The sequence below is a fragment of the Cetorhinus maximus genome, chromosome 4 (assembly GCF_964194155.1).
Source record: "Cetorhinus maximus chromosome 4, sCetMax3.hap1.1, whole genome shotgun sequence".
NCBI lineage: Eukaryota > Metazoa > Chordata > Chondrichthyes > Lamniformes > Cetorhinidae > Cetorhinus > Cetorhinus maximus.
The window spans coordinates 164,210,353-164,225,139 of NC_135882.1; the positions used below are offsets into that span (position 1 = coordinate 164,210,353).

Consider the following 14,787-nt stretch of genomic DNA (forward strand, 5'->3'; position numbering starts at 1 on the left):
AACCCTCGCTTGTTCTGCTTGTCAGCACAGCATCTTCTGTATCACACTGTTAACACTGTAGCTAAAAATAGAAATTACTTTGCATATGTGTCATATCCATGCAACTCACAATATGATGCATTACATTTAGCTTTGCAAGCAGCAACACATTAAATTAGTCTGAGCTTTCTCTATTCAAAGCAAAATATAGCTTTGCAGGTGTAAAGAGCTGAAGTACAGAATTGGATTTTTACAGGTACTGCAGCTGTAATCTTTAAGTTTAGATTTCAAATCAATTGTCATTACTTGGGAATGACAATATATATTTAGCATAATATTAAATATTGCGCATGAATTTATTTGTAGGCTTCGTAATGACACAATTTCTCAGGATGCTCTGTAAACAGAATCAGTTTTTATTGAAAAGGCTTCCGCACTAACAGTATTAATGGTGCAGTATGCTTTCCATGGTTACCATTGTATTACAGTATGCTCTATTTAATTTTCCCCACTGCACCTCCACACATACAGTCGATGAACAGTGTATTGGGATTGAAGATCCATCCATAACATTTCCTTTAATAAATTCCCAGAGGATTTCAGAATATACCATTTTATTCCAAAGGGTCCACATGACATTTTGCAAAAATGTAAAATGTGGATAAATAACTGGGGGGGGTAAAAACTGACTCAATAAAGGTAATGCAAGGTTACAGAGATTTAAAAAAAAATATACATAAAAATAAATAAAAGGGGCTAGAGGTTTTTGTATTGCCATCGATAAGAAATCATTTCTTGGGTTCACCCTCATGTTGGTGGAATGGAGACAGACCAGTGTATGAGGAGCTCTGCTGCACTAGTGAAATATAAATCAGTTGAAATGCTGTTGTAGGCATTTGAGAAACAGAGTTTGGCTTTTCAGACGCAGGATTAAAGCATCAACCAGTTCTGGGGCATTCTTTGCATTGATCGCACAAGAAGTGTACGGGAGAATGGAAAATGCTACAAAAAGATTCTGCTTGCTGTTGTGGATTATGTATCTGTTGCTTTTAATTGAAGCAAAGACATCTAAGCAGATGAGATGTCCTGCCGGATGCACTTGCTCCAAGGATAACGCTTTATGTGAAAATAGGAAATCCATCCCTCACAATTTTCCTCCCGGTGTAGTTTCCTTGTAAGTACTGTATCTGTGGCATATAATTTTACTGTCATTTGACATTAATGGGAGCAGAGAAGCTAGGCTGTGTTTATTATATAATGTTGCATGGCTGCTGAAAGCATCTCACCTATGTTACACCCTTGTGTCACAGCATCTAAAAATAGACCACTGCGAATGCAGATTGCCGAATTGTTAATGGTGTTGTGGAGTATTTCGATGTTGCTGTCAAATGTTGACGGACGTGTAGACAGTCAACAAATGTACGTGATTTGATTGATTGAAAGGGTGCAGAATTCTGACATTTTAATTGGTGTGTTTTGTTTACAGGTCGTTTGTGAAGTCTGGTTTCAGTGAAATCCCACAAGGCAGCTTTTTACACATGCCCTCTCTGCAGCTCCTGTAAGATCACAGCTCCTTTTCTGTGTTTATTCAGTGGATTAATGGAGACTCTTTTCATATAATTTTGTGGCATTGAGGCAGCGACTGTATTAGTTGGAGGGTGTGTTAGGAGGGGTTTAATGTTCCAGCAGTTGCTGTCCCTGGGATAATTTAACACAGTCAAGTACAAGGAGTGGTTAATACTAACATTTTCATTGGAAATGGTAAAATAATCAACAAGACTGTTTTAAATCATAGTGTAATTTTAAAAAATAATGAGGGATATATTCAATATTTACAGATATCTGCATTGGGAAACTCAAAAGCAATAGGTGTAAATTATCAGTGATGTTACATTGTATAAGAAGGACTTATGATTTGTATTTTTTTTAACATATTAATCTTCAAGCAGTGAATTAAAAGCACATTAGTTTTGACTCAGATGTTGGTGGTGAGATCCACAAAATGCAATGCAAATCCTTCCCAATAACTTTGTAATATTTGGAGAGAAAGAGATATTTGAGTATCTGGGGTATTGCAGCCAAACTCAACAAAGGAATCATAAACCTTTAGTTTCTCAATCCTACAAGAACTGGAGGAGTATTACTGCAGCAAAATTTGTAACAGTGCAGGATTACTTTTTATTTAGATGAATTAGCTCAATACTGCCGTGAAGGAGGGTTGATTGAGTAGGACATTGTAAAAACTGAAATTTCTTCAAAAAAAAAGTGTTTCAGGTCCAAGGCAGTACTGTAGGAGTAACATTGAAAATAGACTTGTACGAAGATTCACTTTGATAGATAATTTGAACATTATTCTGCATAATTATGGCTATAAAAAAACCTCTTAGTGCATCTTGTACTGGACTAGGAGCCTTACATGTGACGTACCACTTGTTGGTCATCAGAGATTGCTTATGGTGGCTAGATTGTCCACCTGCAGGTAGCCCATTTTTACCATGATAGAGAGGAAACAGCTTGTAGAGCTGGAGTAGCTCAGTGGGTAGCTCTCCACTTCTGAGCTGGAAGATCCCAGGTTCATAATCCCAACTTGTTGGCTATGAAAGAATCCAGCCACTGGTGCAGGTGAGCCAATGTATATCAGTGCTAGTGGCCCCCCCAGCCTGAAACAAAAATGTGGAAGGTCAGTAGCAGGAAAGGCATATGGCTGTAAAGCCACCTGTGAAATCCTTTTTTAAAAAAAAAATTATGATTGAAATGGAGGCGATCAACCAGCATTGTGGTGACCCCAAGTAACATGGGAAAAGTAGGAAGAGGGGAAGGAGTTAGCACTTTACAACCAATGAGATACTTGTGCAATATAGTCACTGTTGTTATGTAGGATACACAGCTATCTCCCCCAAACACCAATGAAATAACGATCAAATAATCTACTTTTTTAGTGACATTGGCCGAGGGATTAATATTGGCCAGAACTCCCCTCTTCTTCAAAATAGTGCCAGGGGATCTTTTATGGTGTCTGCTTAGATTATGTGCATAAGTTTCGGGAGTAGGACTCAAATCTACAACTTTTCAGGTCGTGCGCTACCCACTGAGCCAAGGCTGACCTCTGTACCCAGATTTCTAACTTGCCTCGGTCTTCAAGAATTGTAGGCTTGGTGGGGTCAAGAAGGTCAGGGGAAGATCAAAAATATTACCAGCCTGTCACCTGACCTTTAAGTTTTCTGGTAATATGATGGGTCATAAAGCTTGTGGAAGAGGTTGCCGGCTGGTGTGGTGCATGTTGACACTCTGCGTACCTTCAAGAAGGGGCTGGATTGGTCCTTGACTGGAATTGCACCAGTAGAAGGTAACTGAATTTATCAATAACCTTTAATTCATGTGATCTCTTGAATTAGTCTTTATCATCTGAAGGGATGGGAGGGGAATTTTCCAGAGTAATTTTTTTCTTCAAAAGAAATAGGAGCCAGAATAGACCACTTGGTTCTTCGAGCCTGCTCCACCATTCAACAAGGTTATGGCTGATCTACCTCAACTCCACCTTCACATACTATCCCCAAAACCCTTAGTTCCCTCTGAACCCAAAAATTGACCTCTGTTTTGAATATGCTTAATGGCTGAGCAACCAGAGCTCCCCGGGGTAGAGAATTGCAAAGATTCACAACCTTTTGAGTGAAGAAATTTCCCCTCATCTGAGTGCTAAATGGCCAGCTCCTTGCTCTGAGACTGTGACCCCATGTTCTAGACTCCTCAGCAAGGGAAGCATTTTCTCAGCATCTACCCTGTCAAGCCTTTTAAGAATTTTATATGTTTTAATTAGATCAACTCTCATTCTTCCAAACTCCGGGTAATATAGACCTAATCTGCTTAATCTCTTCTCATAGGACAATCCCCTCATCTCAGGAACCAGTCTAGCTAACTTTGTTGTGCTCCCTCTCATGCAAACACATCCTTCCTGAGGTAAGGAGACCAAAACTACACACACTGCTCCAGGTGTGGCCTCATCAAAGCCCTATATAATTGTAGTAAGATTTCTTTACTTTTATACTCCAATCCCTTTTTAACAAAAGCTAACACACTGTTTGCCTTTTTAATTGCTTGCTGTATCTCCAGGCTAACTTTTTGTGAGTCTTGTACAAGGACACGCTCTGAATGCAAACGCTTCTCAATCTCTCACCATTCAAAAAGTATCTTTTTTTATTTTCCTTACCAAAGCACTAGTTTCTACTTCATCACGTAGTATACCATCTGCCACGTTCTTTTCCACTCACCCAACCCATCTGTATCCCTCTGCAGCCTCTTTGTGTCCTCTCCGCTGTTTACTTGCCACCTAACTTTGCATCGGTCAGCAAACTTGGATACTTTATACTCATCTAAGTCATCAACGTAGATTGTAAATAGCTGCAGTTCAAGTACTGGTCCTTGCAGATTCCCCCTGCCTGCCAACCTGAAAATGTTCCGTTAATTCCTGCTTTCTGTATTCTGTCCATTGTGTTGTTCATCCTTCAAGTGAAGATGACCATGTTCATCAGGTGGAGTGTTTGGTAGGGTTCGGTGGGGACGTGGATGATTGCTAAGGTTGATCTTTGCCTCGAAGGTTCTGATGCAAATAAGACAGGATATGTTTGTGTTTTGGATGAATTGTTGGCTCGAGATTTACTCTCTTTGCATTTTCTCTTTGCTTCTGATAAGTGCTTGCGTTCGAAGGTAGCCGCACTGCTTTTTATTTGGTTGCACCAGGTGCAGCAATCCCGGGCAAGCTTCTCCCAGAATTTTGAGTCGATATCAAAACTCCTAACTGAAGCCTTTACAGTATCCTTGTAACACTTCCTTTGACCACCATGAGAGCACACCCAAACTCAAGCTCTCCATAAAAGATTCACTTTGGTAAGCGAGTGTCTGGCACTCTGGCTACATGACCAGTCGAATTGCATTGTGATTGTCTCAATGTGGTGTGGATGCCAGCTTGGGAGAGCATCTCAGTATCTGGTATTTTCTCCTGCCATTTTTGATCTTCAGGAGCTTCTGAAGGAAGCTCAAGTGAAAGTGGTTGAGTTTCTTGGCATGACACTGTTACACAGTCCATGTCTCGCATTCATAGAGTAGAGTAGGCAGGAATATCGATCTATAGACTTTCAGTTTGGTAGGCATTCTGTCCATTAAGCAATCCTTAATCTATGCTAATGCATTACCACCAATCCCATGGGTCCTAATCTTTGATCCCTTTGACATCTTCAAGCCCTACAACCATCTGAGATCTCTACATTCCTCCAATTCTGACCTCTTGTGCAACCCAGATATTCTTTGCTTCAACATTGGCGGCCATGCCTTCAGCTCCCTTGGCCCTAAGCTCTAGAATTCCCTTCCCAAATCTCTCCCCCTCTCTCTCATCCTTTAAAATGTTACTTAAAACCTAACTCTTCGACCAACCTTTTGGTCACCTATCTGAATATCTCCTATGTGGCTTGGTGTCAAACTTTGTTTGATAATGCTCCTTTGAAACACCATGGGATGGTTTACTACGTTGAAGGCTTAATCTAAATTCAACTTGTTGTTATTATTATTGCAGCTGGTTTGTTTTACCTTCCTTTTCTACCTTTCCCAGGAGGTTATATGGCTGCCTGGGTTGGGAAGTATCCTGGCAGGAGACCCCTGCCATCATGAACTGTGGATAGGCTTAACCAGCTGGTCCTTCCCTGCCTGTCAATTTTACATGTTTAGAGGTTTGCAAGCTGTTGTTAGGTTTTCTGTCACTATGAAGATGTTCTTCCTAATCTCAATGGGTCACGATTAAATCCAAATTTCCTTCTTCAATATGACATGAATGCAACCATGTGTGGCATCAAATTAACTGCTCACAAACTCAAAGAACCATTTGCCTTGTGTGTCTGCTTCCAGATGTTCTGCAGCTGCTAGCTAAAAACAATCGGAGTGCAGTGCATGTGGCAAATGTTAGAATGCTCAATGTCAGTGAAACCCTACATAAAAATAAGAATTTTTACTGAACCAGTACATGTACCCCAGGGAAAGGTACCTCCTTCACCTCATTAAAGTTTTCTCTATTTGTCAAAACTCAATTAGTTCTCTGTCTCCTCCTGTCTCCATGGAAAAGCCTGCTGGATGGGTGATTCTGAACTTAACCAATTAGATATCCTAATTATCTAATTATCCAATGAGATAAAGGCAAAATGCTGCAGAAGCTGGAAATCTGAAATATAAACAGTAAATGCTGGAAAAACTCAGCTAGGTCTGGCAGCATCTGTGGAGAGATAAGCGTGTGGGGCAGGATATTGAGGTTGGCGAATGGCGGGGGGGGTGGGGCTCGTTCGCCGACGCGTAAAATGGCGAAGGATGACATCGGGCGGAACTCCTGACCTCACCTCGCGTCATTTCCATTTTCAGGTTGGCGGGGGGCGCAGCCGAATCAGCTGTGCGCCCACCGACCTGTCAACGGCCAACTGAGGCCATATAAAAAGTAATTGAACTCGTTAAAGGACCTGCCCGTCCGACCTTAAGGTTGGCGGGAGAGGCCGGGAGCCCTGGCGGGCTTCAGAAAAAGCATGAAACCTCATCTACGGGCAGGATAAGGTTTCATGTAGGTTTTAAAAAATTTAATAAAAGTTTAATTAAAAGTGATGGACACGTCCCAACTCTGACATGTCAGGGAAATGTTATGTTTCTATATTTAACATTTTTGAATTTGGCGCCGATCTCCCTGAGGCAGCATTTAGCGTGCATGAAAGAGCATACTCTCGGCTTAGGGAATACCACCCCCCTCCCGCCCGCACAGGGAGCGCATAGCGCTTCCTGGCGGACGTCACACTGGGTGGACCTTAATTGGCTCGCCCATGTAAAATGGCGGCGCGCCCCTGATCGGAGCGACGTGGGGAAAATTCTGCCCATGGACTTGCAATGTTTACTCTGTTTCTCTCTCCACAGATACTGCCAGACCTGCTGAGTTTTCCCAGCATTTCCTGCTTTCATTAACATTAATTATTCAATGAGTATTGCTGACAAAAGAGACATGCTGTCAAAGCTTTTCATCTTGTACTCATCAGGACAGATTTTCAAAGGGAACAACAATTTGTACTGCATGGAAAAAGGGTGCTAATACTAAAGCAAAATATGGCAGATGCTGGAAATTAGAAGTAAACATAGAAAATGCTGGAAATACTCAGCAACCTGATACAATGGTTATTACAAAAACAGAAAATGCTGGAAAAAGGTCCCCAAAATCCACAAACAGGACTGTCCTGGTAGACCGATCGTGTCAGCCTGTTCCTGCCCCACAGAACTCACTTCTTCCTATCTTGACTCCGTTCTCTCTCCCCTTGTCTAGTCTCTTCTCACCTACATCCGTGATTCCTCTGATGCCCTACATCATATCAACAATTTCCAATTCCCTGGCCCCAACCGCCTCCTCTTCACTATGAATGTCCAATCCCTCTACACCTTCATCCCCCACCAAGATGGCCTGAGGGCTCTCCGCTTCTTCCTTGAACAGAGGCCCAAACAATCCCCATCCACCACCACTCTCCGTCTGGCTGAACTTGTTCTCTTACTGAACAATTTCTCCTTAAAATTGTCTCACTTCCTCCAAATAAAAGGTGTGGTTATGGGTACCCGCATGGGCCCCAGTTATACCTGTCTCTTTATGGGGTATGTGGAACATTCCTTGTTCCAGTCCTACTCAGGCCCCCTCCCACAACTCTTTCTCTGGTACATCGATGACTGTTTCGGTGCTGCTTCATGCTCTCGTCTGGACCTGGAAAAATTTATCAATTTTGCTTCCCATTTCCACCCCTCCATCACCTTCACATGGTCCATCTCTTTTCCCTTCCTTGACCTCTGTCTCAATTTCTGGTGATAGACTGTTCATCAATATTCACTACCAGCCCACCAACTCCCGCAGCTACCTTGACTACAGCTCCTCACACCCTCCTTCCTGTAAGGACTCCAGCCCATTCTCTCAGTTCCTTCGCCCCCGTCGCATCTGTTCTGATGATGCCACTTTCCAAAACGGCGCTTCTGACATAGAACCATAGAACCATAGAAAAGTTACAGCACAGAAGGAGGCCATTTGGCCCATCTTGTCCATGCCAGCCTGAGGACACCCAGGTGTCCTTTCTAATTCCACCTTCCTGCACCCGGCCCATAGCCCTGCAGCTTACAGCGCTTAAGGTGCAGATCCAGGTACTTTTTAAAAGAGTTTAAAGTTTCTGCCTCTACCACCAACTTGGGCAGCGAATTCCAGACACCCACTTCCCTCTGTGTAAAAAAGTTCTTCCTCATGTCCCCCCTACACCTTCTGCTACTTATCTTGAACCTATGTCCCCTGGTTCTAGAATTCTCCATCAAGGGAAACAATTTTATCCTGCCCACTCTATCTATTCCCCTCATAATTTTGTACGCCTCAATCAAGTCACCTCTCAGCCTTCTTTGTTCTAAGGAGAATAACTCCAACCTATCCAATCTATCCTTATAGCTACACTTTTCTAACTCTGGCAACATTCTTGTAAACCTCCTCTGCACTCTCTCCAGAGCTATTACGTCCTTCCTGTAATGTGGTGACCAGAACTGCACACAATACTCCAGTTGTGGCTTCACCAGTGTTTTATACAATTCCAACATTATATCCTTACTTTTATATTCTATACCTCTGCCAATGAAGGAGAACATTCCATATGCCTTCTTTACAACCTTGTCTACTTGAACTGCTGCCTTCAGGGACCTGTGTACTTGTACGCCAAGATCTCTCACTTCATCTACCCCTCTTAGTATATTCCCATTTATTGTGTAATCCCTGTAACTGTTTGACCTCCCTAAATGTATGACCTCACACTTCTCTATGTTAAGATCCATCTGCCACTTTACCGCCCACTCCACCAACCCATCTATATCGTTTTGGAGATTATGGCTATCCTCTACACCATCCACTACTCGGCCAATCTTCCTTCGTCCTTAACCGAGGTTTCCCATCCACAGTGGTTGACAGGGCCCTCAACCATGTCCGACCCATCTCCCCTGCTTCTGCCCTTACACCTTCCTCTCCCTCGCAGAACCATGATAGGGTCCCCCTTGTCCTCACTTTTCACCCCACCAGCCTCCACATTCAAAGGATCATCCTCCGCCACTTCCACCAACTCCAGCATGATGCCACCACCAAACACATCTTCCCTTCACCCAAACCCCCCCTCGTCGGCATTTCATAGGGACCATTCCCTCCGGGACACCCTGGTCCACTCCTCCATCACCCCCAACAGCTCATCCTCCTCCCATGGCACCTTCCGATGCAATAGCATAAGGTGTAACACCTGCCCCTTTACCTCCTCCCTCCTCACCATCCAAGGTGACATCTCTGGCAATCTCTCCTTTGCCTCCATCTGTCACTGGCCTTCTATCCAGCTTCACCTGGCCCACTGTCCTTAAACAGTATAAATTTCATCACATTTACTTCTCTTTGGGCAGGATCTTTAGGTCGGCAAGTCGGGGGCGGGGCCTGCTTGCCGACGTATAAGATGACGTGGGATGACATTGGGCGGAGCTCCCGATATTTCAACTTTCAGGTTGGCGGGGGTGCAGCCGAATCAGCTGTGCGCCCACCGACCTGTCAACGGCCAATTGAGGCCATTGACAAAGTCATTAACCTCATTAATGGACCTGCCCGTCCAACCTTAGGGTTGGCAGGCAGGCCAGGAGCCCTGGCGGGCTTCAGAAAAAGCACGAAACCTCATCCACGGGCGGGATGAGGTTTTATGAGGGTTTTTGAAAATTTTATAAATGTTTGATTTAAAGTGATGGACACGTCCCAACTCATGTGACAGTGTCACATAAGGGGATATGTCAGGGAAATTTTGTTTTCGCACCTTTACCATTTTTACATTTGGAGCCGATCTCCCTGAGGCAGCACTTAGCCTCAGGGAGATGAATGCGCTCTTTCATGTGCATGTGCGAAAAAGCGCACGCTCGGCTGAGGGAATCCCCTCCGCCCGCACAGGGAGCGCATAGCACTTCCTGGTGGACCTCGCGCTGTGCGGGCTTTAATTGGCCTGCCCACGTAAAATGGCAGCGCGCCCCCGATTGCGGGCGCCGATCTGAGGTGCCCTAACCCACGCGCGCTCCTGCACTTCCCCCCCGATGGGGGGAGAATTCTTCCCTTTAGCTCTAAAGAAGAGTCATATTGACTCGATACGTTAACTCTGCTTTATTTCTCTCCACAGATGCTATTAGACCTGCTGAGTTTTTCTAGCATTTTCTATTTTTGTTTCAGATTCCTAGCATCTGCAGTATTTTGCTTTTTATCTATGGTGGTTATTAACTGTTTTAACTGCTGTAACAACCCAGATTTAACCATAAATATGTATATTGGATTTGAATCATGTTTAAAACATTGGAGGCAGCAAACTTGGTGAATTGACTGCTGTCTGACCTTCCTGCTGGAATGAGGCGGGCAGTCCACGATCTCCTTCATGGTGCCTATGCACTGATTCACATTCCTACCCTACTGACTTCTCGGTATCAGCTGTGGTACTTGAGGAGAGCCAGGGAAAGATGGGGCTCTCCCTGCAGGTTGAGAACAAGTTACCTAGTGAGTAGAAAAGTTTCTGCTTGCGCTTTGCATTTCTTTACCAAGCTTTCTTTATCTCTCTGATCTTTTTTTCCTTCATGGTCATTTAGCAACTTTCCAGGTAGGCATTCATCATGTCTGTATGAGGAACCTGATGTGCTACTTTCAATGAGAATTCTCCCATCTGTGTGTGACCACGTCCTCATCACGCACTTATTCATTGTGCATGGTCGACGTGAATTACTGTAGAACAATCAGCAGCAGGAATCCTCACTAATTTCTCCATCCCTTACTCAAGGACACTAGAACCGCATGATAAGCGCTCGTTTTTTTTGGTGGACTAAGCTAACATGGTACAGACCAGCACGCAAACCTGGGGATTTCCTGATCTGACTGGGTGACTGCCAGAACACGCAGTGTAGCTACCTATTAAGCTATAAGGAAACATGACAAATTAACCTTAATTGATGGACAAATGCTGCGATGATGATGACGCTGAAAATTAAAATCGGCACACTTAAAATCTTCAAGAAAAATCTCCAGGCTGGGCCGGTTCTAACGTATGCAGGTTTAACATCTTGACATTCTGGAGTTTTGCAATGAAAAGGGCTGGGAAGGTGGCTGTTCATCCTGGTTAATAATAGAAAGAAACACACAAATCTAACCCACCTGACTCCATATTAATAAGTCTAGCAACCCGTCTGTGAGTTGTGAGTTCAAGTCCAATTTACTGATTGCCATCACACAAATGTTGACTTGTAAAAATCAAATGTATTCACTAACACCGTATAGGAAAATGACCTGCCAGCCCTAATGGGTCTGGCTTACATGTGACTCCAGTTCCACACTGTGACATTGCCACATAATGTTCTCGGGTTAACGGGAGATAAGCAATAAACATTGCAGTGCAAGTGTTGTTCCACATCCCAAGAACAAATTTTTTAAAAATGAAGTACACATTGTGGAGAATTACAATGAAAGTAGTGAATATATTAGATCCAATTTTCCTGACCCTTACTCCCAGGGAACACCCACTTCCCCACACACAATGGACAAAGAAAAGAAACAGAGACATGGCGTATACAGCTCTAGAGTTTTTCCAGGGGTAGGGATGTCGATGAAGAAGGGGGTGGGATTGGTGGGGTTGCGGGGGGGGGGTCGGGGGGTCCAGGGGATGGTGGTGGATTGTGGTCATGGCTTGTACCAGGCACAGATTGGGCTGGGCTACATGGAATGGGAGGGAGGGGCTGAATCCCACTTCATTTCCAAGTGTGGCCTACCTGCCGAACCCTTGCCGACCAGATGGTATATGACAGCTCAGGGGAACAGGAAGAGAATATTCACCCATTTCTTCTTTTTTGGTTGAAAGCGTCCCCCTCCCTCACCCACCCTAACAGCCCCCTTTGCTGCTGCTCTCCATCAGGGCCAACTATTGACATGGGCCCAGATTTTCACCATGATGGAGAGGCTCTCTGTCATGGCGAAAATAGTGGAAATTGCCGAAAATCTTAAGTCTTCTATTTTCGTGGGGACAGGACTGGAGTCGGGGCTTGGGTTCGTGCTTGCACATTATACGGAGGCAGCTGGCCAATCAGATCATTAGTTGGCTTCACTGAAGTAAGATTTTGGTAGGCCAGGAGTGTGAAACCCGGTCTGTGCAGATTAGACCAGGTAAGAGCAGGTCTGAACTTGGTGGATTCATTTGGATAGCCTTTGTAAAGGTAAGGTACCCTTTGGATTGTTAGATGTAGACGTGTGTAAAAAGTGCCTAAGCTCATTGGAACTGCTGAAGCTGTCAAAGAAGTGTCACGCTGTCAAGGAATGGTCAAGCTGTCAATGAACTGTCAAGCTGTCAAAGAACTGTCAAAACTTATTGGAACTGTCAAAAGCCATTGGAACTGTCAAAGCTGTCAATAGAGTTAACTCTACTGGGATTTAAATTTTGAAAAAGTCTAGTGTTCAAGAAAAATCAGTGCTTGATATTTTATTCTGTCTGTTGACATAAATCTTGGGGTTATCATGATAGGATTTGTGCTGCAATGTCTGATTTTACAAACAAGCATTATCAGAGTGGGTTGCCTGTTATGAGAGCAGTTTGATTGAGAGCTCCTAGTGGTTATAGCATAGAAATGTTTGTGTTCATAAGAGATTAGTTGAAGGAATTTCTACGTATTGAATTCTTTTAAAAATCAATGAGAGTGTTTTTTTGTAGAAAATAGTGACTTCATCAATGGACACAAAACTTTATTTTGTGTCAACATGGCTCCTGAAGTTTGCCCATGGTGGATACTAGGTGATGTAGCATGGAGGGCTACGGGCAAAGGCTGGTGGGTGGGGAACATGGGTTGGCAGTAAGTTGCCATAGGGTCTATAAAGTGCCACGGGGATGTGGGGAACATAAGGGGCAAAAGTGATCATGGGGGTGGGTGGGTAGAGGGGCATGGGGGTTGGCACAGGGGATATGAGGGGATGGGGATTAGTGGGAGAGATATGTTGGCATAGGCTGGCATGGATGGAGCATGGGAGATGTGTGAGGGTGAGGGTTGTGAGGGCTGTTTTTTGTTTTAATCATTGTTTTAATTGAATTCAACAAAGTGCTGGAGTACAGAGGCAGGCCTACCAGCCAGCCCATTTCCGCACCCGGCAGCTTGGGCACTTGTTCTGGGAGGGCAGGCCCAAGTTCTAATCCAGCAGCCCCCCCCAAACGAAAATTGGAACTGCAGGCTGCCACTTTTAAAGGTTGGGTTCACAGAGCTGGGAATTCTCCCCTCTCTGCCCACCTGACCTGGAGGCAAAAATCTGGGCCATAGAGTCCAAATTCCAACATATCTTTGTAGCCTAAGCTGTGCCTTCATTTCTTGACCTTTCCATAATTGCTAAGTGCTGCACAATGTCATTTTGTCTGTTACTCTAGTTTTCCAATAATTTGTTGCACTCTGAGTAAAGTTATATTTCCTAATGAACATTTTAAATTTACTGTGTATTAATCTATCCTTTGTTTCTTCCAGCTTAATTTACCCTGAGCTCATATCCTAGGCATTGAGAATTAGATTATGTATTTATAGACACAAAGGACAGAACCATAGAGTATTCGATTACATGCATCTCATGCCTTTCAATACTATTTTAGGTGTTAATTGATGTGCTTTTTAATTGGCATAGTATTAGTTTTTTGGGGAGTTTAATCCACTTATTTACTTTTCTGTAGAAAAGTCATTTTTAAATCTTAAATCTTTGTGCTTTTCTAATTTAGTTTTCATGCCCATAGTTCAGTAAGTATTCCCTCAGTACTGAACTGAAATATCAGCCTAGACATATGTGCTCAAATTTCTGGACTGGAACTTAAACCACCTCTCACTTGGCGGCGAGGGTGTTCCATTGAGCCAAGGTTGGCACCACTATACTACCCTCCCTACACAACAGCAACAACAATGACTTGTATTCATATAGTACTTTTAACATAAGGTCACAAGGTCCTTTGCAGAGGTCCTATAAAACAAAATACGACACCGAGCCATATAAGGAGATATTAGGGCAGATGGCCAAAAGCCTCATCAAAGAAGTAGCTTTTAAGGAGTGTCTTAGGGAGGGAAAGGGAGGTAGAGAGGTTTAGGGATGGAATTTCAGAGCTTATGCCCTAGGCCACCAATGGTGGAGCAATTAAAATTGTGGATGCACAAAAGGCCAGAATTAGATGAATGCAGATGAATGGAGGAGATTACAGAGATAAGGAGAGACCAGGCTATGGAGGGATTTGAAAACAAGGAAGCGAATTTTAAAATCGAGGCATTGTTTACCTGGGAACCAGTGTAGGTCAGCAAGCACAGCGTTGATGGGTGAACAGCAATTAATCCTACTTTTTGCCAACAGACATCATTTTTTTTCCCTTCAAGTATTCATCCAATCTCCTTTTGAAAGTTACTTTTGAATTTGCTTCCACCACCCTTTCAGGCGGTGCATTCCTGCTGCCTCTGGTTATTTTGCCACTCCTCTGGATATTGGCACCTCTGCTGCTGGGAATAGTTTCTCTTCATTCACGCTATAAAAACTGTTCATGATTTTGAACACCTCCAGCAAATTTCTTAACTTCCCTGCTGCAAGGAGAACAGCCCCAGATTTTCTAGTCTCTCCACATAACTGAAGTCCCTCATCCCTGGTACCACTCTAGTAAACCACTTCTGTCCCCTCTCTGAGGCCTTGACATCCTTCCTAAAGTGTGGTGCCCAGAACTGAACACAATACTC

General features: G+C 43.7%; 1 protein-coding gene across 1 annotated transcript in view; it reads left to right on the forward strand.

Annotated features, from left to right (window-relative positions):
• The first annotated feature begins 829 nt into the window (after positions 1-829).
• LOC144680002 (leucine-rich glioma-inactivated protein 1-like) overlaps positions 830-14,787 on the forward strand; it is a 66,957-nt gene continuing 52,999 nt past the window's right edge. The window contains exons 1-2 of the mRNA XM_078541075.1: positions 830-1,153; positions 1,466-1,537. Coding sequence (XP_078397201.1) covers positions 972-1,153; positions 1,466-1,537 — 254 coding nt within the window. The 5' untranslated portion in view covers positions 830-971. The remainder of the gene's footprint in view (positions 1,154-1,465; positions 1,538-14,787) is intronic.